Source organism: Gobius niger (genome assembly GCF_951799975.1).
Source record: "Gobius niger genome assembly, chromosome: 14".
In the NCBI taxonomy this organism is placed as follows: Eukaryota; Metazoa; Chordata; class Actinopteri; order Gobiiformes; family Gobiidae; genus Gobius; species Gobius niger.
Genome location: NC_136865.1, coordinates 17,276,620 through 17,303,548, shown reverse-complemented (window position 1 = coordinate 17,303,548; position 26,929 = coordinate 17,276,620). Strand labels below are relative to the sequence as shown.

General features: G+C 41.8%; 1 protein-coding gene across 4 annotated transcripts in view; it reads left to right on the top strand.

Moving 5' to 3' along the window:
- The window catches only part of pag1 (phosphoprotein membrane anchor with glycosphingolipid microdomains 1), a 46,834-nt gene that overhangs the window by 13,732 nt on the left and 6,173 nt on the right, over positions 1–26,929 (top strand). For 3 of the 4 annotated variants that reach the window (XM_079570501.1, XM_079570502.1, XM_079570503.1), the window contains 6 exons: positions 15,391–15,429; positions 16,583–16,813; positions 17,895–17,952; positions 19,570–19,666; positions 19,974–20,143; positions 20,883–21,320. In XM_079570501.1, coding sequence (XP_079426627.1) covers positions 16,626–16,813; positions 17,895–17,952; positions 19,570–19,666; positions 19,974–20,143; positions 20,883–21,320 — 951 coding nt within the window. In that variant the 5' untranslated portion in view covers positions 15,391–15,429; positions 16,583–16,625. Of the gene's footprint in view, positions 1–9,971; positions 10,219–15,390; positions 15,430–16,582; positions 16,814–17,894; positions 17,953–19,569; positions 19,667–19,973; positions 20,144–20,882; positions 21,321–26,929 lie in introns of those variants that run through there. The other variant, XM_079570504.1, reaches the window with a different exon arrangement.

Sequence of the window (26,929 nt, the reverse complement as noted above, 5' to 3'; positions counted from 1 at the left end):
TGTTTAAAGAGACTATTTAATTAAAATTTATGCTGCCACCCTAAACAATTATAGGGAAGTGAAATATATTAATATACCACATTTACAATTAGGCGACCAATTTAATCAATTCAAGAAAGTGAACAGAATATGTTTTCCTACAAACGATTTTTGTTGACGTTACTGCACCTGGATGTGATGGGCCCCGCCTTGTTGCCTATAATCTAGTTATTGTGACTCACCAGGATCTTATAGCATCATTGACACATTACCACTATACAAATCTGTCAAAATCTATTATCTCCTGTGAATCCAAATGGCCTGGACAGTCATAAGGCATAATCAGTGTGTAATAGGACTAAACAGTTTGTGTGAATGCGTCATCTTTCAAAACACCCGCTCCGCTCTAGCGCCACTTCAGGGTTGTTTTGGCTTCTGTTACGCACTGTCACTTTTACAGCCTATCACTGGGTCACGCTGGTCTGGCACAAGAACAAGATACAGCTTTTTGTGTCTTGAGATGAGAATACTGGTTGTTTTGATCCCCGGAGTCAAATGATGTGATTTCTATATGTAAAACTGTGTGTAAAACATTTCACTTGGTATGGCTAGAGGGCAAATTGAACAGCCTTTCATAAACAGATGTGCTGTGAAGTCGCCAGACCCCAGAGGTGATGTACGACGCCGTCAAAACAGATGTTGAAGGAAAGCCACTGGTGAATCAGCCAGTCTCTGTGGTATAGGAGCTGTCACTGTGAGAAAGAATTGCCCATTAACACATGCTTTCTCTTCTTCTTTTGTTTTCTCTGGCAATTTGACTCCCAATTGAAGCATCTTTTTGTGGACCAAAGGTATTCAAAATACAAGCAATAAAAACTCCCCCTTTACCTTGGATATACAAAATCTGATGTACTTTGCATATCTTTGCCCAATATTTATCTTGTATACAGCCCTATTTTGCATTGCCTTGTCAGCACTTTCTGTTCACAGTTCAGTAGACCATTGCAGCTTTGGCTTTGTGTTGGGCCATATGTCACTTATACTCCACTGTTCTGTTCCTGTTTGAAGCTCCCTGTTTTGAGGAAGAAAAGTAAAACATGTTCGTCTTTCTTGTTTATCATTGGAGCTATGTGTGCCACCTTCTCCAATGCCACAAAAACAAAAACAGTAGTCCCTCAACACAACTATGACTTTCCTCGTAAATCAGACTATGGAGCTCTGAATCATTTTATGGATCAACAGGCACCGCAATAATCAATTATTCATACATAGAGAGGTCCAAAATGAATCGCAAGTGCTGTGTTTGCTTTGTACGATATGTTGTATCAGGTGTTCAGAGCAAAATTGTTGTAAGCAGCGTATCATGGAGAAGTTTGGCCATCAATCTCTGGGCAAAACATTTCACACGCACCCATCCCTTGAACAAAATGGGAACAACATGATATGCACTTTGTTCCTTAAATTTAAAGTTGAAGGTGTAGCCTATAGTTCAACATGAACATGGAAATGTACATTGAGCTGCCTTGTGTACGAAATGTGCGGTATAAATAAAGTTGCCTTGCATTGATAGCAACAGTTTCAAGCCTCCATGATCTCCCCCATACCCCCTTTTTAATATGTCTCTAGCCCCATTTGTTTACCAGCACCTTTCGCTGAGAAGAATTGCAGCGTTAACCACAATGTTGAAGGATGCTAGCACCACAAAGCTTAAACATCAGGGCCACGCCAAAACTCAGGAAAGCTGCTGTGTGCTTTTCCTCTCTGCTCGGCTGAGAACTTCTGAGAACATATACAGTATATGTTTCATCGTCTTTATATTTTAAACAAAGAGGGCTGACCCAGTTGTGCCCCACCTCTGAGGGCCTATACTAATCCATCAGTGACCCAGAAAGTCCTTTGTACAGCAGGTGGTTTTGGGGAGAGGTCTGAACCCATGAAGACGACACATTTTCTCGTTTGCTATAGATAACGTACTAAATAACTGCGACTGTTGTGATTCTACTTTAACTATTGTTCAACTGTTCTAATGTTGATATGTATTACTAAGACGTCTGACAATAGTGCTACTAATTATCTTACCACAAACTGCTTGTGAAACATTGCCACAGTGGTCAGTGACTAAACAAAACAAAACAAAACAGAGTCTAGTGGGACTGCATGACACATGTTGACTGACACTAACGCTAACAGCCCCATAGTGTTGTAATATTTGCATGACTTTAAGAAGAGTAATGTTACTCTTCCAGTGTAATGATGCATAGATTTATTGAAAACCCTGTGTGTGTGTGTCCCAACCAGCCCATATTACCGAGGTTAGGGATAGTATGAATAATGGTGTCTGACTTTTTCATTAAGTCTTAATACCCGGGCTTTAGCTCCAGTCGTGTAAGTCGGCTAATATCCCTGGAATTACTCTGCTGTTTCATCATAATCGCAGCACAGCTTATTGAACAGTTGGATCTGTATTTCTCAGCATTTTCATGAGAGTCTTAAAGGACAATGGAAGGACTTGAAGACTTCCGGTACATGAGATATTATAGTATACAGCTTTTCATTGAACTTCTTCAACATGGAGGTCCTGAAAGGTGTTCGCAAAATTATTTAGTCTATTTGACATGTTTGCTCATGCTATATCTATGTAGTTTGAAATTAACATATTTGGAGAACTTTGCGTACAAAGCCACCCCTGCTTTAAAGCAGAACTAGGTTTTTTTTACTCGTTAATTGTCCATAACGGTAAACGCTGACAGAAAAGACAAACCGAGAGAGGGATATTGTACATTGTACCACAACCCAATTACACAATGGAGATCATTTTATTCACTCTAAGTTGGCTGTAAATACTGCTAAAGTGGCGCTAGCCCGCAGTTAGCTTTGCCTGTTAGCTTCTTCTTCGTGAATCCATTAGTGTATATTGGGTCTCCGGGTCGGAGCAGGGAAAGCTGCAAGCATGGTTTTCTGACCAGAAACATCAGGGTGAGATGAAAGACCGCCCAATAATCCCATTAACACTTATATTACCGCCAGAGGGACTATGAAAAAGGATTTACATATAAAGGTAAACAAGTTACTTAGTTCTGCTTTAAAGTTTGAAATCGAGACCATTTTTCTTATCCATTTATGATGCATTTGAAGTATTAGCTAAATGGACCTTTCTTTTATTATTAGACAATTTTTTTGGTCACTCTTCTTGTTTTTTTGGCACACATCCCCAGAGATGGTTCTTTTTTACTGCAATCTTAATAATTCCACACAATAATAACCTCAAAAAGTAACATTTATTGTGAGACAGAGCTGGCATTATGATTCTGAGCCTACATTAAGGTGTGGGGAACGGTTTAAACCTCTCTTAAATACACCCTGTTGAATATTTTACTGCACTGACCCCCGACATGTGGCCCTCCATGCTTTATGTCAGTGTGCGGCCCTCGGTGAAAAAAGTTCGGACACCCCTGGATTGGACAGTACAGAGTGAAAGAAGGTGAAAAGCTTTGAGAGACAGTTGGCCAAGACTCAAACCCATGACGCTTGTGCAGCAGCCTCAACCACCTTTCTTTCAACCTTATTGTTTACAAACAAGTCTAAGAAGAACATTTTCTTAACTGGACATTGGAGCCTGTCTTTCTATAAAAGTACATAGCTGCATATTGTACGTTTGTGCGTGTGGCCTGTTTACATTCCTGTGATTCCTCCTGGGACTCCCTGCACTTAAAAGTCTATTCCCTGAACAGTGAGAAAGTTATATTTATAGACATCTCTCTGGAATTTAACAACTGCCTTTAACCCAGCGCTAAGCCTCGGCCACACTTCCTCACTCACACACATGGATTATTTCATCTTGGACTTTGTGAGCCTGAGCCGTGCAATATGGTAATGTAAACACAGCGTACAGCGTTGATTGAGGTTTCTAGGAAATGGCAGTGATTGGTTATAAGAAAGCGCTGGGATTGCAAATGTCTTTTTTGTGCCCAAGCAGCTTAAGGCCAAATCTGCCAATCTATTTTCTGGCCTTGTCTGTGGAGCTAAATCCTCCTCAAGAGAGAAACAGATGAATATGAGGTTGTGTGATATTGATTTAGCTTTAGCAACTCGCTGTAGAAGCTTTTGCTGGAAATCATTTGGTGCAATTCTTTTTTGAACAACAGCCATTACTCTCTGAGAAATAATGACTAATATATAAACAAACAAATAAATAAATAATATTAGGTTCAATACATTTGTGGGTTGGTGTAGAAGCTATGCATGCATGACTCCTGGAACTTCAGAATTAGTAACATTTAAGGTAACGGTGAAAAAACTACACAAGTTTACTCAAGTTAGCATTGTTACTGGTAAATACTGCAGTATCTGTAGCTTGCAAACAATTAGCCTATGCCTAAATATAGCTTACAAGGAAACAGCATGTTATAAAAAACTTAACAACTACCAATGCTACTTCTACTGTGCTACTATTACTTCTCTCACACTTTTTTCTGTTTCACAAAGACGTGTAGTCGGGGACTTGGTGCCAGGTCTGAATGAAATGATTGACAGGCGGATTAACTAATTAGAGAAATGCATGGTCAGCCAAACATGGCGGTTTACCCAGTGTGAAGACATACAAAAAAACTAATAAAGTAACATGCAGAAGGCTGTTTAACATCATGCTCTGCAAAATCAGCAGGCAAACACATGATGTAGTGAGGCCATATCGCCTATGACTGATCCCGTCAGATCTCGGAAGTGAAGCAGGAAGGGCCTGGGAGGTACTTGGATGGGAGACCGTTTGGAAACACCAGGAAGCCAGGGTGAACGTAGTGTGTGAGGGTGGTTGGTGGTGGTTGGTGGTGGTCGGAGGGGCTGATGGCACAGACTGGGTGCCTCGTTTCCATCAGTCTACCCATGGGCAGCTGTGGCTACAATAGTAGCTTACCACCACCAAGTATGGAGTGAATGAATAATGTAATGTAAAACGTCTTTGAGTGTCCAGAAAGGTACTATATTAAACCAATGCATTATTATTATTAAGTAAAGTATGAATGATACAGGATTCAAGAGGATCTTCCGCATTTGAGTGACATGATATAAATTTGCTTCTGTTATTGGACCCATAATAAATCGAAGTTTCTTTGGAGCTTGACCGCAGGGAGTGGCCCTGACGGTCCTGCTTTGGAACAGAAAGTGGGAGAGGCTGGTTGATGAGGCTTCAACATTTCTATATTGTAGCCAACTTGAGTAAAAAAAAACGGAATTGTTAAAAAAATGAAACCACAAAGTAAAGAAGAATCTGTTATACACCCTTTTAATCAATTTCCTTTACCGTGTGTACACAGTCAACTTGTTTTCGTCCAAAAGGTTTGATGCCAGACTATGAATAATATCAGCAGTGCCACTCCTCGTCTGGCCCATACTCCCAGCAGTAACTCGCCACATCATCCACCCATGTGTCAGAATAGATTTGCTTGTGGCCACATGTCAGTTATTGGTAACTCTCTCCCTCTCTCTCTCTCTCTCTCTCTCTCTCTCTCTCTCTCTCTCTCTGCTGCCTCACTAATGTCTCTGCTTCTCTCTCTCGCCACACGCTTGTCTATCTCCTCTCTAATTGGTTCATCTTGATTCAGATGGCTGTTCGTCTCCGCGGTATTCTGTATTTCGCTGTGCCTCCGTGCGTGGATGTGTGTAGGAATAATCTAAATAATGATGAGTGACAACAGATTTCGCGGCCCCAGCAGGCAGCCTTGTGTTGTGTTCGCCTGCTGGGTTCATTTGGATTTCAGCGCTCCCTTGAGACGCACCGGGTCGACCCCATTAGATGATTTGCAAAAAGGCAGTGGCAGCACCCTCAGCATGACAAATAAATACTTCATGTTGTTATATATTTATTAAACACAGTGCAGCCCTCTGGTTTATCTGGCCTCGTGAAATAATATCCTGAATAGATTAAGAAGGTTATCCAGCTACATGGCAAAACACATTTAGTTATGCAAATCCTTTTACTTTTTCACAACAGGTGGTAGCACTGCTCAAATCATTTCTAACAGATCAAGAAGTTTCTACGCCATTGTGAAGTTTCTTATTCCAAATTGTGTATGGCTGGAGGTCATGAAGGCTGGCTTTTTCTAAACTAGCGTCCCCTAATATTTTATAACAATAATTTGACTATATCGTGTAATGATTCAATACAATAAGCTCAGCATGTGCAGCCAGATGAGAGGGAATTCCCACTTCCTCAAAAGCATTATTGCCTTGAGCTTTCGGTCCTCTTCTCTGCTCACTCCTACGGCACCACCCCGCTATAAGATCAACAGAATAATCCCAGTGTTGCGAAATGACAAATCAAATGATATAAATCTGGGGGCAGAGCTGTGTGTTCTTTTGTGCAGTCTTCCAGAGTCGTGCACCCGGCGGATTGAATCAGCATCCTTCAGATTACTATCATGAGGCTGCCTTGTTGCCGAGTGTCCTCTCCCCCGTAGCACTTATAGGGGCTGCAGTGTATGACTTTGGCTTCACCCCCAGAGCCACACCATATACTCCCACTCAGCGACCTGCTCCAGCTGCTCCGTCTGATTGGAGACGTGCCCTTTATGTCCCTGCAGGCCTCCATATTTTACCATATCGTTATGAGGTTGGAGACATGTTGCTGCTATGGTCGAGAGATGCAGGCCCTGCTCTTTTGGGACAGAGGTGAGAGGAGAAGGGGAAGAAGGGGCTTTGGAAAGGGTTAGGTTGGTTGAGCAGAGCTGAGCAAACAAAGAACCAAAATAACAAGATACACAGTCAAGACACAGTCAAGGCAAGTGTTGAATATTGTATGTATTCTGTAATTGTCACTGTATTATTGGTGATACAGTTAATGAATAATCATCACCCTTTATATACTATACTGTATGTCTATGTAAGTATGTTATATACATGCCAAAAGAAGTGAAGTTAAAGGTAAATTGCCAAAATGCCAGTTTTAGTTTAAAGCAGTAACTTGTTCACTTTAATACATCCTTTTCCGTAGTCCCTCTGGGGGGTAATATAAGTGTTAATGGGATGATTGAGGGGTTTTTCATCTCCCCTGGTGTCTCTGGCCAGAAAACCACCCTTGCAACTTCCCTGCTCTGACCCGGAGGCACAATACACACTAATACAATCACGAAGAAGATGCTAACAGGCTAACGTGCAAAGCTAACTGTGAGCTAGCGCCACTTTAGCAGTATTTACAGCCAAGTTTGAGTGACAAAAAATATCTCCATTGTGTAATTGGGTTGTGGCACAATATACAATATCCCTGTCTCCCTTTGTCTTTTTCTGTCAGCGTAATATTTACATACGGACAATTAATGAGTAAAAAAAAACCTGCAGTGGTGCTTATGGTCACTAGGGGCATGAGTTACTTTGTTCTGCTTTAAAAAACAACAACTAGAAAGTAAGACTAGAAATTAAATAGAATTTTAAAAAGTCAAGAAAGTGGTTCATTTTTTTTTTTAACTTTTGGTTGTTTTCTCCAAAAAAGCACTGATATTGTAGTATTGCACGAGAAGATCAAAACTGAAGCCACGTTACTGCTCTCAATTCCCTATTCTTAGACTTCTGTTTTGTCCATCTCTCTGGTCTGTTTCTCTTTCTCTGCGTCCATTAGAGAACCTGCAGATCCCTCGTAGGCGTGACTCTGGCGTGTTATCGACAGGTCCAAATTGCTCTGCCCCCCGCCACTCGGTCTGTTTAGGTCTCCTAATAACCTCGCCCCTGCTGTGGTCACACCCATTAAGAGACTCATGACATTTTCATTTCTGTCGCTATCTTGCGCACTCTCATGTGGCTATAATGACTTCCTCCTTCCCTTGTGCTGCATAATGGATCACAAGTCATTTCAAAAGTGGCACAACACAATGTTCACATAGCAAAGAAGGCCAAAAGCTGAAAATGATCTTGACCCTATTCTATATGTATCTCTAATAATACAAATTCAGCCTGCAATATACTAAAACCAGCAATCATATCTCGATCCCCATCATCGTTGCATCACACGTGTAATATTTCCAGTATCTTTCAGCCCTGGTTAATTCCCGTGTGGCCCTGCATCCTCCATTATCCAATAGGCTCATGTCACTCTGGGAGATAAATGAATTCTTGCGTGGTAATCTCCAGCTCGGTGTGGCCTTTAACAGCCTTGGGGTGTGGCTGAAGAAGAAGACGTTTTTTGTCATTGTGTGGAGAAAGTGTGCTCCTGACCTCATCTGCGTGCGCCCGCCAGAAAGGGCCCTGCGTCTCTCTGGGCATCTGTTGCATCTCATTAGCTTTAGCTTTAGCCGCGTCAATGAATTACCTCTATGGATTTCTCTCTAACGTGCGCTCGTGACATCCTCCGGCCTATTCTATCCCGCCTCGTAATCCCTTTATCTTGGCAACTATTCAGAGGCATAAAGGCAAAAGCCGTTGAATAATGATGTGCTGTATCTGCTCCTCATTCAGTCTATGCAAATCTCTATCTCAAGGTGACAGTGATGGGGGGGATTTTATGCATGCACACTTTCACTGCACTAAATAAAAACACTCTTCAATAATCACATTAGGGGATATTAATGTTTGGCAGAGAGCAAGAAGGCGAATAGTTTTAAATGATTTATTCAGTTGTTACGCTGCTATTCACACATTTCCCGCTGCCTTTTGATTATTATTCTAATGACTATAATGACATTGAATATAATGTGATGGATCTGCTTTACACTTTGTCTTTCTTTTTTTACTAGACACTTGTGGATGTTATGTTGTGTGGGTTTTCTTAAGAAGGACATGGATTTTCATAGCACTAATATAGATCGTGCTTGAACATTTCAAGCATAACACCTATGTTATTATTGCATAAGAAAAGCCAACTTGCTATCATGTCCCTGCCCCAACGTTAACACCTTTTTTTCCGCTCAACTAAATGAGTTCAACGGGAAGTCCCTATTTTAGCAGCATCTGTATCATCATGAATTGCTGTATGACAAGAATCCGCTCCTTTCCATCTAGTTTGGGAATCCGGAGCAGAAAACAACGCACGTTTCAGAAATTTGAAGGAAAGACACAGTGTAATAGGTTTATGGCTCAATGAACAACATGTGTGCGTTGCATTTCCAAATAAAATAATTGTGTGCCGACTCCACAAGCCAAGCGGGAGTCGAGCAGAACAAAGATCCACATTGATGCTCCATGTTTTTGCGCACATGCTGCTCTCGGACCGACAGGCGTCCTTTGTCATGCCCTTCAGCCTACATATCCCAGAGTTCAACAGTTCAGTCCCGGCATCAGTGTTTACCAAGAAGGTCACTGACTGTGTGAGTGGCAGCCCTGAAATCATCACAAAAAAGTGTCAGTTTGTTCACGCGCGGCCGGGGCTCTCATTTACATTTTTGGATTGCCATGCTTCGCTGGTTTGTTTAACTGCGAAAAAAATCTCTTGGCTGCACATTTACACTCGTCACTTTTGTTTCAGGGTTTTATGAACAGATGAGTGGCAGCGCTGTCACAGAGCTAATACATTTGGGGACGAGGATTTTTTATTTTCTTCTCGCGCTTTTGCAGAAATGACGTGCTCGGTCCAGACAGGGGAGTTATTTGGCAAAAGTTGATTATCCTTAACTCGTTGTGCCGTTTCTCTGCTTGTCACTTTGAGTCCCCCAAGCTTTCTCCAGACTGGGTTCTGACAAAAAGAGAATCATAATTTGTAAGCAAGATTTTTTTTTTTTGATAGGCTATTTAAGTAGTTTCACTTCTTTTTGTGATGGGAAACATGACAAAACAGCCAACACCCTTGTATCTGAGTCAGTCATGTCATATTAATGGGGCAGCAGCTGCTAATACGGTTTGAAAATGGGTGAAGCCCTAACACCAAAGAAATACTTCCTGTTTTTGGTGGCGAGTGTGAAGAGAGCATGTGAAATACGAATGAGAACAAATCTGTCACGATCAATTGCGGGCCGACATAAGTCTGCAAAAGCTGCTCGGGTGAGGAAGTGAAAATGCACGGTCTTAAAGTTTTTGAAGCAGAATGCGCCTCGGACAGATGGACACTGTGGAGCGCGGAGCTGAACAGGCGCCCTCAGAAAAAGCCAGGCCTAATGATTTAAATGCACAGCAGCAGCAGCAGAGTCTCAGCCGTCGCCCAAGGGCCAGCGCGAGGATGATAATAAACTGGTTTAAGTGCGAGAGAGGAGAAATGAGATGCAGACTGTGGGCGACAGAGGAGACTTTCAAAGAACAAAATTGCAATATAAGGAAAGAGCTGTAAGTTTTGAGCTTATAACCTAAAGTGCATAAACTTGTGTGTGCCTTGCTATTGAAAAATGTGCCTTTTAGCGCGTATTGCTATACTCCCCAGATTTTGTTATGTGGGATGCTCTTTACATAAACTCCCCTCTCTCTCCCATGCACCCGTTTCCAACACCTCTGTTTAGTGTAACTGAACCATTCTCATTTAGCTAATAAAAATGGCCGGAGGTATCAACAAACTGGCTTTCTAGTGCAGTCTTTTGAATTCATCCCTGCGTCAGACAAGCTTAATGAATACACTGCATTGGGACAAGATTATCTAATAGTTATATAATAAACTAAGGCAAATAAGCTTCTGTTATAAACAACACATTTTTATGCTGTTTCTTTCTAGATTAGTCATTATTAATGTATACAAGAACGGGTTTGACCTTTAAGTAAAGCAGCTCTAAATTGATCACATTTATTAGGCCGTAATGAGAGAACGCCAGAGGTCACTGTGTCTCAATTAGCTTTGCGCTCCTCCGTCTTTTAACTGCAGTAGTTTCCGGTCGACTTGTGGCTCACATGAAAAACATCTGCGGGACATTTTAAAGTCTGGGGTCGAGTGTAGCGTGGAAGACAGGAAGTGCCCCTCTCCCACGAGCCGCTGTGACATTAACTCAAGGCGGATTGTGCTCGCAGACACACAGACACACACATGTTTACATATAGGTCTTAACATGCTCGCAGTCTCCGAGGAGTTGGAGGAAGGTCAGACAGTACGGAGAATTAATGAGGGGAGAGCGGGGTCTGGCATTTATGGCTAACTGGGGGCGGGGGGCGTCTCGGTGGACGTGAACTGACCCAAGCCAGAGCTGCCAGTAACACATAGTTGCAACGTAAAAGCAGAGGTATGGGAGATCTACAGTTGTTTTCTACGGCACCGCTTATTTGTGTAAGCTTTACATTCTCAGTCAATTTATATTTAATCTAAGAATTACTTAGCTTTGGTAGGTAAACTTCTAACTTTGAATAGTGGCTTGTATTCAAAAATAATGGTAGCTGATAATCAGTGTTGGGGAGAATACTTTGAAATTGTATATAATTACTGAATACTTGCCTTAAAATGTTTTTTGTAACGTATTCCGTTACTTTGTCTAATCAGAGTGCTGTATTCAAAATATTTTTAATACTTTTATATGAATTATGCTGAGATTTTCATTGTTGCACAAAATGCTGCCTCTTGACCAATGTATTTTGCCTCTTGTTCAGTTAAGTACTTGCCAACGCTAGATGCTGCTAGAAACTTAAATGTATAATACGTTTAAAAGTCAGAGTTTGTTCTATTTGTGTCTTGAGATATGTCTTAATACAAATAATCAACATCCTTTTATCGGGAACGGTGAAGTATAAAAAGCGTACTTACATTTGCACACTATAACAAGATGTTTTCACTGGACAAGCAGCAGAGTAGTCTACATCCTGCTTATTAATACACCCCATGGGAAATCAATAATATTCATAAATGGGTAATCCTATATCACTCCATCCCCGCCTCGAGATGAAGATATCTGTAAAATGAGAAACCGGCCGCGGCAAACAAACTGACCCGCTAAATTATGCGCTCATACTTCGCCCATTTAGGAAAGAACAGATCAATTTGTCAAACTAAAACCATTAACCCGGAGCACGGATGGGGTTACTATAGCAACCGAGATTATGTTTCTTGATGAAAAGCACCTGTTTTTACGCTCACGCGGATGTGCAAACACAGACATGTACTCGAGGGTCTTGATCTGGTTACTAAATGGATACGTTGGTGAATCCCTGTTTGTTTTGTGATGTTTATTTGTTGCAAGAGTGAAGGGCTGGGTCCCTCTTGTGGCGCAATCTGAAGGGACCTGTACTTCATCAATGTCTCCCTGGGGGATCTCTCTCCATCACTGTGCACTTCCTGTTTCAGTTTAATAACTTCATGACCCCTGCTATCGTTTTGTTCTGGCAGCAGTTTAATTGAATACAGTTTTCGAGAAGGAAGAGCAGCACATCTCCCCCCCAGGCTCAATAAACTGAAATTGTTTTCCACTTACATTTAGCTGCATTCAGAGATAGTTAAGAGCAAATAGTGACTAATTGCTTTGGCTTTGACTTTTTATGTCTTGTTTTGACACACTTTGCTGGAAAACATATTGCTTATATTCAGTGGTGTCATAGAAAACCTTTGCTGCCTTGTATTAGTATCTTGGTTGCTGCTAAATTGCCATGTTCCTCTTTGCTCAAAGCAACATTCTTGCCAACAGCTTTATTCTTCACTAACACTAAAAGCATCCATTGTCTCTCTCCATCTTTAATCTTCCACTCTTCTCTCTGTTGGCAGCCGTCTCCTCCTCATCCCACACCCATCCCCCCTTTTCTTTCACCCCTTCCCTCCAAATGGCCTGCGGTCAGGACACAAGATGGTCAGTGGTGTGTGCATGATCAGCTTGGATCCATGTCCATTGTTTTTCTTGGTTTTATGGCAGACATATTGGCCCTACAAAGACTGGACAATCCTACTCCAAAGTTTCTTTTACTTTGTGTTCTATAGTGCCTTCAGCTCTCGCCAGTGGGCGGCGGTTTGGATGACTGTATTGATCGGTCATGTTAATACTTAGAAATCTATCGCATGGGCCACGTGATATTATGGGCTAAGCATTGACCACCACTTTCCACTATGTAACCAACGATGCAAGGTCATGTATATATTGCACATGCAAATTGGAATGCAGGGGTTTCATGTTTTAGAAATCATTTTTTCAATCTTCTTATATTATTTAAGTATGACAGGGTTATGGTTTAGAATGTACAACAATGTTAACTTTAAGGTTCTGTTCATTTGAACAATAGCCTTCAGTGCCACAAGTGCCGAGCAGTGGGTCACTGTGGTGCAGGGACTAGAGATTTGTCCACAATAAGCCTTACCCAGAAAGTATTTGATGAGATTGTTGTGGATTTTAAAGCATTAATTGATGCATACTGTACAGGTATAATGTCTGGAGCAATTTTGCAACAAAGTTTGAAGGAGTAGGCCACCGTTTTTACATACTGAGATATGTTAGCTTAGACTTAGCTTAGATGAGTTGATTTATACCTGTCTGGTCAGTCACGCAAATGTTGTTAGCATTTAGCCTCTCCCAGCAAAGGTATAGCTCCAAACTGAGGTGAAGTTAGAAGCTACCAAGCTGTTCCACGTTTTCCCTATTTAAATACAGTTAGTATGGAGTACTTCAAAGTCTACTACAAAATTGACATGTTTAATTTTTTGTAACTAGACTTATATCGTGTATCGTTTCACGTATGCAACTGTATTTAAATAGGGAAAACGTGGCACAGCTCGGTAGCTTCTAACTTCACCCCAGTTTGGAGCTAGCTATACCTTTGCTGGGAGAGGCAAAATGCAAACAACATTTGCGTGACTGAGCGCACGCACAAAGACCAGACAGGTACGAATCAACTCATCTAAGCTAAGGTAAGAACTTATCTGAGCATGTAAAAACAATGGCCTCCTTTAACGGTTTCTGATTGGAAGTCAGGTCGATGGATTATGTTTCAACTGTTGTGAGATGTTGAAATTGTCTTAATATATATTTCCCGGTGATGCTGCATCAGATTAAAAGGCAAACATCGGTCACGTACCATTAAAATAGTTTAGTTTACTACTGTTGTTTTTTCTAAAATTCAGAAACATTTCCAAGGGCATGAATGTCATACTGTATGTATTTGCACATAAAGTACCCCAAAACCTATCTCCCGGTGCTTTCTTTCTGTTGGAGCAGCCAGTCAACTGTGTAAGTCATTTCTGTGTTCTGGGCACAGAGGACACTGCAGATGGAGGTGTCACACTGGCTCCCAAACAAAAACTGCCGTTGGATCCTAATAGATGCCACGCTTCACTGTCTTTTGCTAGAATCCCCTCTTTGGCACCTACAAAAGGTCCTGCCCCAACATGCTAGTAGTGTTTTCTTAGCCTGTGTGCACAGCTGCTAAAGGGGTAAAAGATTCCTGCCTCTCAAAACACACTTTTTTTTCAAATAGAATATTATGTTATTTTCCATGAAACACCAGACAGAAGCCGCAGTCTCTCTTTCTGGTCCAAGGTTTCTGTGTACTTTCATTTGGAGTCTTTTAAGCTTCGGAGAAGGCAGAATGACAGCTCTAAGGCCTGTTGTAGTCCTTGGCTTGCATCCGTGTATCACATACCAGCCAGCAAGGAGTTTCTTAAAGTTATGTGTGGTGTTTTGAGGATGAGGAATGCAAAAACCCTCACAAGAACTACAGGCTATTTTATTTATTTCAGATACAGGGACATATGGAAGGCATGCACCGACTAAAACTTTACTTTCAGAGCCACACAAGCCATACACAGGAAGACACTTGTTGCATTTTCATGTTTCAAGTTGGAAAAAAGAAACATGCGACGGGCCTCAGATGTGCACAAGCAATCCATCTCTTTGCTGTTAATTATTTTTTTATAGTTTCGCATGACCAACTGTTGGATGTTGTTAGCTGGATGTTGCGTCCCCCACCATAAATAGATGTGACGGTTAAAAAGAGGAGGTTGCCATGGTGACAGGGCGCCGCGGCAGCCGGTAATTATTCTGGCTTTAGTGCCAAAAGAGACATTATGGCTCCCTCAGACAGGGAACACCACGTGGTTTCGAAGAGACCTCGGCAGACTCAGTTTGTGTTATGTTCCCGAAATTTTGGTGTTGCATATGCTACAGGGTGCAACACGGGGCTGCCTCTTTACGGGTACCTGAGCAGGATTGATGCTGGACTGGACCAACTTAATTAAAAGATTTCATTCAGTGAACCTTAAACAAGCCAGGAAAAGAAGTGCAAAAGATGATACCACCTGGACTAGCCTGCAAACCACATTTTGAGAATCACATCACTAAAGGATGAAGTCATTAGGTCAATATCATCTCAGTTACATAGACAACATCAATAAAACTGGCATGATGTTTTGTTGCACGGGAGCCGAGGCACCGTGGTGTTCTTCTGCGGCGTACTTTTATCACGCTGTTTTTTAAAATAACCGTCCCCTCTCAGATCCCTCCCGCCAGCGCCACCACCATCCGAGTATCATATTCAGCTCAGCACCGTGCAGTCCCTTCTCCACAGAGCACTAATCCTACCTTCTCATTTTTATCTGCTCTCTTCCAGGCAAGGCCGACCCCACTAATCATCCTCTGAAGTGTCAAGGTAAGGCGATGTCCTCTTCCCCAACGACCCATAGCAACACCGACCTTTTATATCCGGGAAGGAAAAACGCACAAACAGGAGTCTGGGAATTCCACCGTGTCCTTTGAAGTGGAAGAAGTTGAATTTGGCTCAAGGTGCTCGTGAAACTTGAGGAGGGCTCCCAAACTCCCAGCTTATATTAGCATAGACTGGCAACGAGGCACATAGGAGGTTTTTGACTGTTTTATTTTTTATTTTTATGGGAGACACATGCTTGTGCTGTGTACAGACATGGCTCCTGGAATTAACGAAAACCATTCAGGGGGAGATGTTGTCAAGAAATTATTGCCACATAATCATTTTTCTTCATTTGTTGTGGTACATGAATTCACAAATAAAAAACGCCATGCCCTATTTTCACTCATCAGATCTCTCACCATTACAAACCAGCCTAGTTAAGGGGTAAATGCTCTCTCTGTTAAGACATAGACAGTCATTTTTTGTTGCTTTACACCTGGCCTTTAAATTGTCAAACCTGTGAAATGACATAGAAAACAAAGTTCCTTTTTTTAGGCAAACTTTGCTATGATTAGGTGGGGAAAATATAGCTTCTCTTTCTCATGAACCAGCAAATGCAGCTAAAAACACGCGATACAACTTGGATTTGTCTGTGTTGTTTTGCTGTCTGCCTCAGAACAGAGATCCAAATGTCCTAGCTTTCACAGCTGGGGGAAATCTATATGAAAGTTTGAAGGAGCTCACTCCCTGCTGCTGCCGCCTCCCCGGTGCCTCTCACTCACCCGTGAATACAAGTTGATAAACGTCAGGAGAGCGATCAATTGCTGAGTGAAAGGGCTGAAAGTTTGGTGTTGAGGCAGAGACGTGAGGGGAGTGCTCATGCTGAGGGGTCACTGCAGTAGTAGACTGCACTGCGCCTCATGCTGCTCCACACTGCCACCTGCTGCACACAGCTGGTCAAAGGCTTAACTACAACTTGCTAGGAAGAAAATTGTTTCCAAATAATGATGGCGGTGTTAAATGAGCAGTTTCTCCCCTATTTCTTTGCCCAAATTTGAAAATAAAATCGATTTTGCATCTAATACTACTAATTTGTTTACCAGTAGCAGCAGTTGATGATGTTTCTTACTTTATGCATTTCTGTTTTTTTCTACAGCCCTCCCGTGTCCGATGTCCTCGTCCTCACCCGTGTGACCGTCATGGCTCCGATGCTGCATGGAGTTTGGTGGGGGCCCGAGGCGGGGGTGGTGGGCTCTGGGGCAGCGGTAGCCAGTGGAGTGGGAGCGCTGGTGGGCAGAGAGCAACTCGTCCTGGTCTGCACTCTCAGCGCCCTCACCGTCCTGCTGCTGGTGTCTGTGCTGCTGTTGCTCTGTGCCAGCTGCCAGGGGTAAGATATGTTCACTGTGGGACAACACACACACACGGGAAATAAGATGAGGATTGGTTTATAAAGAAATCTTCTACGGCGGCCATTCCCTATTCCCCAAAGCATCACAGCCCCTGTAGAGATCCCAAAATTCCCCTCTTCCTGAGATGAATTATCTGACGAAATGACTTGACCATAAAAAAAGTCACCACCTGGATTGAAATAACTGTCATGATCTGGGGTTGCTGCAGTTGGTCAGGTTCAGTAACACCATGTGTCCAAAGAATGAGATCAGCTGACGACCTGAACAACCTGAATGACCAGGTCATTCTATAAGTAGGTTTCTTCCCTGATATTCCAAGATGACAGTGCCAGGATTCATTGGGCTCACATTGTGCAGGAGTGGTTCAGGGGGCATGGCATGGATTGGTTGCCACACTCTCTCACAGATTTACTTTGAGTGTGTTTTATGCTGAGTTTGACTCTTTGACACTTTTGAGGTAAGTTCGTAGTTATGAAGCAATTGTTGAGTAATGAGATGGATTAGGCAAAAAAAAAGTTAACTCTCCCATTATTTCTTTTATACAGCTTACTTTGAGGGTTTTTCTGAAGTGTAGCCACCATTGTTCTGTATTCTGGGAAAGTGTGAGGTGCCAGGAGAGAGTGACATTTGTAACAGCTTTGATAGCAGCTTTTATGTTTCCTGGGTTTTTGTCTGAATATGATCTACCACTGAAAGAAAAAGCCATACTGTGTGGCTTTGATGAAAGGAGCATAAATACCTGCGAGGGCACAGTGCTGTGATTATAGGTGTGGTGACAATGGGATCCGATCCGCATGTTCCGATGGGCGTACCACATTTCAGTCGTCATGAATCATCGTGTTTCTGTAAGCTTTAATGAAAGCATCACTTTTACATGTAACACGGTTAAAGACAGGTGCAGCAGTACACACACACTCACAATGTGTTTTTAACATAACAATTCCCCCCAACTTGGACAACATTAACACCTCATTTTTTTTATGTTGTTCAAATGAGATTGTACTTGTTACTATGTAGCAACATAATAACTCAGCTTATGATTTGTCTTATATATTTCAGGCAAAAGAAAGCAGCAACTTGCCATTCAGCTGGGGACCATGAGAACCTTGTGAATGGGGTGAGTTACTGAACCCCACCCACCCCTGAAATATACTAACTTATGCCTTGTACCACACTGGGTAATATAATAATATTTGTAAGCCTTCTCTGTTCTGTTGTTTTTGTTAAAGTACATGTGTCTCTTAGAGAGTAATGATTTTGATTTTGATTTGGCTTGAGCTTTTGTGATTCATGACGTCATTTCTATTCATTTGAAATTTGCTCCAAATATAATCTTGTCGCTCCTTGTGATTGTTTTGAAATGTTAACTGCAGTGTCTAGTCTAACAATATTGTACTATTCTCCCTCTATAGCAGGGCTGCAAATTGCAAAGCCTGTTTAAATGACATGATGTGCCTTAAAAGTAACAAAATAATATGTGTCCTTTGGGATGTATTGAATAAAACCTTCTATGCCTGTGAGACCCCTGAAAACATATTGATCGTTGTTTTAGTTCAGCAGTTCATATTCTAGTCTTCGGATCAGCGTTTTGGCTTAAAAACAAATAGCAAATTACTTATCTGAGTAATTGCAATCATCTTTTTGGCACTAAACAATGCATCCTTACTCTATATACTGTACATGTTCAACTCAAGGCTATCTCAATAATTATCTGTTCTAATTCCTCCTATAATCCTCAGTCTTTCATTTTCAAACAGTGTCAAAGTGTGACAAATAACAACCTTTTAACTGCCCAGCGACATCCACTTACTGTGTCCCACTGTCCTCTGTGCGCTCTTCAGTACTGTACAGCCTCTTATGTCTGATGGATATGTTCTATGTAACCTTTTAGTACTCAGGCGATTGAAAGGTGTTCGGACTGATGCAGGAGAGGCCCATTTACAAGATGGACAGTGTCATAGGTTGACAGGTTAAATAAGGGTCTTTGTCTTTGTGGATGAGAGAATTGACCCTTAATGTATTTCACAGTCTCTAATATCTTCATGGAACAACTATAACAGAACAAATCATCTCTAGCTTGCATCTTCGCTTTAACTCATTTGTGAATAAGAGTTGGTATTTATGTAGCTTTTTCCCCCCCCCCTGCTATGCGTCATCTCTCCTCAAAAAAGTTAAGGTCACAAAACAGTTAAAGATTACATCATTGATTACGAAAGACGTGAGCGGCAGTGGCCACTAGGTGGAGTTGTGGAGCTGCTGTGGCGATGCTGACTGACCACGTAGGGAAACAACAACAGCCCAGTCTTGAACAAAGGGGGCTTTAATTTCACTATAAAATCTTTACAGTGGAGTTTTTTTGGATACATTGTGTTCATTAATAATTTGAAATGAAGATTGAAGTAAATTTAGGTTGATGTATGAATAGTGAAGTTTGTTTACATACTAGTTAAGCAAAAAATACTAATGTGAGCCTCTGTTGATTGAAATGGCTTACTTGTTTGTCATCAACACTTACAAATATACTTGTTTCTTGTGCGCTCGTCGCTTCTCTACACTTGGAGTTGCTAAAATTTCTTCCAGTTTTTCTTGTGCTTAATGTAAAATTACACTTTTAATTAAGTAATAAGCATGCATAATTCATACGCATATGAAATGAGCTGAATTGAATGCCAATTTCAGAGAAGGCCAGATATTAGATAGAAAAAGGGAAACTGATGGAAAGTTTATGTTGCAGGTGTCAGAGCGGGACAATATCAGCCAATCAGCAGAGAGTCCAGCCACGGACTTAGGGGTCAGCAGCTCACACAATGGACCTCTGACAAGCGGTACAAGTAAGTGGCATAGCTTATGATCTTTGATGAGTGATTTGAGTAAAGCCAGACTCATTATGGGTAGAAGAAGTTATTTATAGCTTTACCAAAAGTTTGCTGGCAACATGGCAAAAAAAAGAGAGTTGATATAGCATGGAACAACTTCGTTAGCTGTGTGGTCCAAATGCTCTTATACGAACAATGACTTCAGTATTTTACAATCTTCGTGAATTTATTATTATAGAATGTGCTAGTCATCACAGAAATCTTAGTGGTTTAGTTATAAAAGTCATCTTGCCTTTCACCACATCATTTCTTTCTTCATCAGTCCTGACAGACACGCAGGATCTCAGTCCCCAGCCCTCAGAGGAGCTGCTCTCCAGCCAATCAGAGCTCAGGTCCTCCAAGTGTCCTCAGGACCGGGAGCTGCCCAGTATCCCGCCCAGCAGCGCCCTCATCGGGGACGGTCCTCCCGCCTCGGGGGACAGCACCTATGAGGTCAGCCCTGACGACTGCATCAGCACATCTGCACTGTGTGTTTAAGGAGATTAGTTCATTTCTGTGGGGGTCGAGTCAGGCTGAGTTATCGGCTAGAGGAAAGAAATTTAATTAGTTGCAAAGTAGTTGAGGGAAATGCAATGATTTATTCATTGTGAGGAAAAATACTCTGCACCTTATACTCCTCGCCTTCAAATAGATCTATATTTTTTTCCCACCGGCTTTTGTTAGTGTTGAAATCCAATTCACATCCAAGGCCTAAGAAGTTTTCCATGAGACTGTGTAGCTTCATGAAGGCATTAGTTCAATCTCATATATAGGTTTCTACATAGTAAAATTACCGTAAGAATCGACCAAAGAATCATTAAGTGAGAAAACTTAAAATACTCCCAGTTGTACCACTACTGCCTCCTTGTGGCAGTAGTTAGTATATTTTCGGTATATCTTCTCAACACTTAAGAATTGTTTCGAAGAATATTGTTGCATTATACCAAAATCGCATTGTTCATACATATAGCACTGTAACCGGCTTCATATTAGGGTTTGTAAAGGTACAGAATGACTTTGACGAAAAACACAGCAGGTACCATGGCCGGCTCTTGCTCCATACATCCAATCAAAACTATTACCCATGTAACAATCAATATGTCCTAAACCTAAATTCAGTAGGTTAAAGCTGGACCTGGTTGATAATGTCAATTGACTGAACAGAGTCATCACATCTTGGTCTGACTTCCAGGTAGTGAAGGAGATTGCACCCACATCCCGGGACGTAAGCGTGGAGGACTCGCTTTACGAAACGGTCAAAGAGCTCAAAGACTCTCCCCTTCAGCTGGGGCTCCCCAACGGTACAACTCACTCGACCCGGGAGGAGCCTCCACCCCCTCCGCCCCCTTCAACCCTCCTCCTCAACGGTCACCCCAGCCCCTGCACCCCCGAGCGGTTGCCCCTGTGCGCGGGGGTGGAGTACGCCTCCGTGGACCTCAGGAAGAAGAGCCGCCACAGCGCTGATATGGAGGCCAAGAGGCGCTCCGATCTCCACGCGAGCGCCCCCGTCCGCAGAGAGGAGCCCGAGGAGGACCGGCCCCCGCCTGTCCCAGAGAAGGTGCTGGATGAGAACGATAACCAGCCCGCGGTGGTCAACGGGCGGATGGGGGCGGGTCTACAGAACGGAGAGGTGAGAGCAGCGTGAACGTATGCACCGTCACACCTGTGGCTGATCGAGTGCGAGTATAATTTATGAGCATTGACCAAATAGCAGGATCGAAAGCGTTTGCTGAATAAAAATTCCACTTGAAAGTGAATGTCTAAGATGTTCGCCTAATGCCTGAAAACAAATCACTTTTTCTGCAACAACATCCTCTCTATATCTAAGTCTGTGTTAGTGTGAAGTCTCCTAAACCAGCTGCTGCCCTGACTCTTGTTTGTTTGTTGAAGCGTCCTCTTAGCAAAACAAGAGCCAAAAACAAAGCTCTTTACAACTTGGCATTGAAAAATTGCAGTGAAAGCTACAGTCGTGGCCCGTGAGAGCTTCTTTAATGGTTCTGCCCAGGTTGATATGTCCAGTTGTCTTTTAGTGCACCCCATAATCATGTTAGAATGGATTGCATGCAGCTCTAATGCAGCTTAACTCAGCTGTTATTGATAACCATGTTGTGGTGAGCATCCACTGTGCTAGAATGGGTTGTATGAAGATAGTAATGTGATGACAAGTGGGAAAAATGGGGGCTGCTTGAGGAAATAGTATGCCCCTGGTTTGAGCACTTTGTACATGGACGTAAATGGGTTATTTTTCAAATGAATAACTTTTCCAAATCACGCTCGACATGAACTGGCTAATTCAATAGCTTTTGTATGTTATGCTTTTATTGTCAATTATTTCAACATAGCATTTAGTAGAAGAAAAAAAAAGCATTAGGATGAACACTGGTAGTGATGGAGTAACAGACAAACCAGGAGGGAAATAAAAGAAAACAAACCAAGCTCCCACTGCTGTAGTTTAGTTTATTTTCAATCAAAGAAAACTATGAAATATTAAATCCCAGGTTTTTTTCTGGTCCCTTTGCAATAGAAATAATAAAATTTCCCCCAATTATCGAGTAACTCAATTTGTTGTTTGTGGAAAAAGTTGTTCAACTGGACAAAGAAGCGAAACATCCTCAACTGGAACAGCCCAGAACTGCTGAGGATTTAGTTGACCTAATGTGCTAGTTATTTTGTCAAGCCCTTATCTCTATAGATCAGTGGGCCCTGTAAAGCGGCCCTGACAGTGGAACAAAAAAAACCTGAGGCTGAGGTCGCTCCCACACATTAGCTCTGTGCTGCTTCTGGGAGACTGACAGTTCGAGGAGGGTACAAGCCGGAGAGTAAGAGGAGACAGTGGGAGTGAAGAGGGGAATGACAATAGGGCTGGAGTGAAGAGAGTGCAGTGCTAATAGATAGAGCTGATAGGAGACTGGGACCCAAGTGCGACAAGGAAGAGGTCGAAGAGTGGCGTACAAATTATTACCTGGGATGAGCGAGTGGCAGGTTGTTGAGAGAGAAAGTTGTAAGAAAGAAAAAAAAAGTCAAGAACAAGGACAATTTAAGTATTTAGATCAACATATACATTATGCTGGGAGAACAAGAATAGATATGTGTTTGCAATGTGAGTTCAAAGATTAGCTGCTGTATGTGTTGGTTGAAGAGCGTGCTGGAGATGGGGCTATAAAAAGCAGAGAATTCCTATTTCGTTTTGCCCTGAATTGCAGACGAGTGAGGCAATGTTCTTCAATGTTTTTATTAGAGCATTGTTATTGTCTGCCTCATGGCTCAATACAGTTTTTCATGCACAGATATTGTCCTGGTAATAGAACTACCCCATGTTATGCTGCAAAACGTAATCAGGAAACTATTTTTCTTCCTGAAATAAGTATACGTATTTGCCGTATTTTGACTCTGCTGGTGGGACAAGTTTTTTCACCAAGCACATTATCTCCAGTTCAGCTTCACCCAAATCTAAAAGCTTCTCGACTGGAGAGCCTGGCCAGTGTAATGCCTCATTTGAAAGCTAAGACCTTCAAAACTGATTGTAATTTTTTTTTTTTTGCGTTGTCGCCGTTTTTATCACATTTTTGCCTCCATTTTTTAAAATAGTTTTTCTGTTGTGTTTTTATCAGTTTTTCATCAGATTTTTGTCACTTTTTTGTGGCTTTTTTGTCACATTTTTTATTGCTCTTTTGTGGCATTTATTTTGCTTTTTCATCACTCTTTAGTCATGTTTTCATCTCTTTTTTTGTTTCTTTTTTTGTTGTGTTTTTGTAGTTTTCCATTGTTGCTTTTCCCTGTTGCTTTTTGTCGTATTTTCGTTAGTTTCTCATCACATTTTTTGTGACTTTTATGTTGCTTTTTCATCACTCCTCAGTCGTGTTTTTGTCGCCGGTTTATTGTGTTATTGTTGCTTTTCCGGCACTTTTTCACTCTCATTTTTGTTGCTATTTTGACGCTTTTTTCAAGAAGCTTTTAGATCTAATGCTGAACGGGAGACAATGTGCTCTGTTCAGGTGGAGGTTAAGAGCTTAAGTTTCGAAGAACAGCCCTATCATTTCCCCCATCCATGAGCCACTTGATATAGAAAACCGTACAGAGGATTTTACTGTTGCTTTACAAAGTGCGTAATATTGCACCATTAATAAGTATTATATCCCCAGAGCCTCTTCAGAGTATAGCATAAGTTTATCCTACCACTTAGTTAGTCTCTATCAGTCTCTCTGTACTTAGACTACAATATACTGTAATTCCATTGTGCTTTTACAAGCCCATTCATTCTTGGTTCGGCTTTGTTGTTTTCCCCTTTGTCTTCTCCTCCCAGTCACTTTCTTCTTCCCTTCTCATCCCTCTTTCCTTTTGTCTCCGCCTCTGAAGCCAATTAGTTAATCACTACAGTTCATTTGAGCAGCCGGTGAGTCTAGCCTCGTCTGACCTGGCGCCGATGATGAAATTCCCTAAATTACCTTTCTCTGGTGCAACACCCCTCACACGTCTACTACCACCACTGCCACCAAACACCCTTATTTACCAGGATGAATGGACACACAAATAAAGCAGGGCTGGTGGTATGTCGAGTCAGCAGTAATTCTGTGTTCTTGCATTTCGCGTCCATCCCCCCCATGTATACAGACGTGAATGTGTTTACATATACTCTTACACGAAGACTCCCCCAGGCTGATTTAAGGTTAACGCCAAATGTTGGCGCGCTCCCCGCGGTTTCGCCCGTGGTATGACCAGGACTCACCGGGTGATTTGTCTTGTCAAAACCAGCCACGTGTATTAAGTTTAATGTGTGTGTGTGTGTGAGGGGTGAGAGTGGAGACCAGCTGGCCACCATCACCATGACAGTTAGTCTGGCTTCATGATGGATGATACAAGCTATGGTAACTCTCTTTCGGCCTCATCCGTACGCGCACTCTCCTTCTATGTAAATCTTGTAATTCCCTTAGGTATAGGCACGGTAAATGTTTCTCATAAAGACAAAGAAGTGTTATTTTTTTCCCCCATACATATGCAATCTTTTCTTGGTGACCTTTTTTAATCCCATGTGGGCAGAGTAGGCAAAAAATGTAATCAGGCAAGAGTAGAGTATTGTATTACTCGGAGAGATAAACATATCAACAACATTATGGAAATGTATCTGCAAAATCTGGTAGTGCCAAAGTCACCTCACAAACTGTTTTTGCTTTTACTTTGCCTAGTTTCTAGCCACACTGCATACAATTTTATCTAATATATAGAATAAAAATACTGCACAAGCATCTTTTTTACTATGGGTGTTTCAATTAACAATTTTTTTTACTACAGGTAGCAAAACAAGAACTTAACACAGTTGGTCCTTTAGTTTAATAATATAATGATATTTTACAATATAATACATTTACAAGTCATTATTCATTCACGCCGTACTCGGTGGTAAGCTGTTGTCGCCACAGCTGCCCTGAGGTAGACTGACTTCAGCGAGGCAACCAGTCTGTGCCATCGGCCTCTCCGTCCACCACCAACCACGCACTCACTCACTACATTCATTCAGGCCTATTGTACATGTTTTTAGTGGTAGGGAAAACAGGAATACCTGGCGGAAACTTTTGCAGACACGGGGAGAACATACAAACTCCACATAGAAAGGCTCAAACCCGGACCTTCTAGCTGTGAAGCACAAGCACTAACTGCTGGACTACAGTGTTGACCTAATATTTTAATAAGCCACAACAAAAGTGTTGTTGTTGCTGTCTATCTGATAATCAAGGGCAGACTTGGCTTGCTCTTCTTTAACCTGGAATGTTCCACAGTGTAGCTTTAAGTTCACCGGTAGGACTTTGTGGGTTGTTTGTCTTGATATTCAGAGAGAAACTTCTCACATCAATTACCAGGGGCAGATGTGTAGGGGAGGGAAATCCCAGCGTACATGAGCAAAATAATAATTGTTCCCGCTCACTGCCAACCTTGCAAAAATAGTTTTTTGGATAGTCAATGTTTCGGTCCTGAGACCTTCATCAAGCAAATTGCTGATTGTCTTGATATTCCAGATAAAGAACCCCTCCCACCCTCTCCCAACCCACTCAGGGTAATGTTCTTGTAAAATGAATAATGTGGCCGTAAAAGTGTTATTTCCTGAAAAATGTTCAATATACTGTACATACATATAGTACAACATAGTAACTCATTAACATCTGCATCTGTTGTGTTGGTTGCATATAGATAGATTTACCATATTTTCATAAACGAGGCGACACTTGTTTGCAATCATATGACTGCTCATGTCGCCTGTGGGCTTCTCTAATGTGCCGTGCAGGAAATGAATTTGACCTCGCCTGTGGGCTGCTGGGAAATCCACAGGGGACTCAGAGCCAGGTATGGGGAGATATTCTACATGTCAGCACAGTTGAACCACTTGCCAATGCTGCAATATTGTAGTCTTAAGTACTATATACTTCATGTGTTATATACTTGGCATCTTTAATAGTTATTTAACGAGTGGGCACCCTTATGGTCACAAAGCAGTACAAGTTTTTAATGGTTGGGATCTTTCTTATTTTGAGTTTAGGATTTAAAAAAAAATGTATTCCTGGTCGCCGTCTCAGTCAATAGTGCAATTTTTTTGTAATATTGCCAGGTAACTTTGCTTCCTGAGAGTCATCCTTGCGATGTTAGAAATGCAATAGGGAACAGAGCTGTGGGAACGTGTTTTCTTTAGGGAGTGCTGATGCAGATTTCCCCACAAAATGATTTTCCTGTGCTTATTTCCTATTCATCGATATTACCTGCAGTGTGCAAACAGTCCACCAGGGTGTGCTGCAGCACCCTCAGCACCTTGGGTTCCCACAGCCTTGGTAGGGAAGGTAGATATAATAGGAGCAAAACTAACTTAATTATTCAAAAAAGCTCTTTGTTTTTTGTGTTTGAAAATGAGACAAGTTACCTTTAAATGTAAAGAAAATAATGATAATGCTTCCATACTTTCTTGATGGTTTTGTGATTTTCAATGTTTTGAAGGTTGTAAAGGTCATCTTATCTGCTACTACAGCCCTCCACAAATGAATGCTGCGATAGTGGATTTACTAAGCTGCTTTATAATTATGTTATGAGTTCTGGGATGTAATTTAAGTTGGCTTCCATATGCTTTACATTTCTGGCATATCTATAATCTTGCTCCGGGGGTTGTTTATGAAGTCGCATGCTGCAAACGTAGATAGTCTTGGAGGGAGGATTTGAATATGAGACAGTCACCTCAGACGTCTTAGTGAGTGACACTTT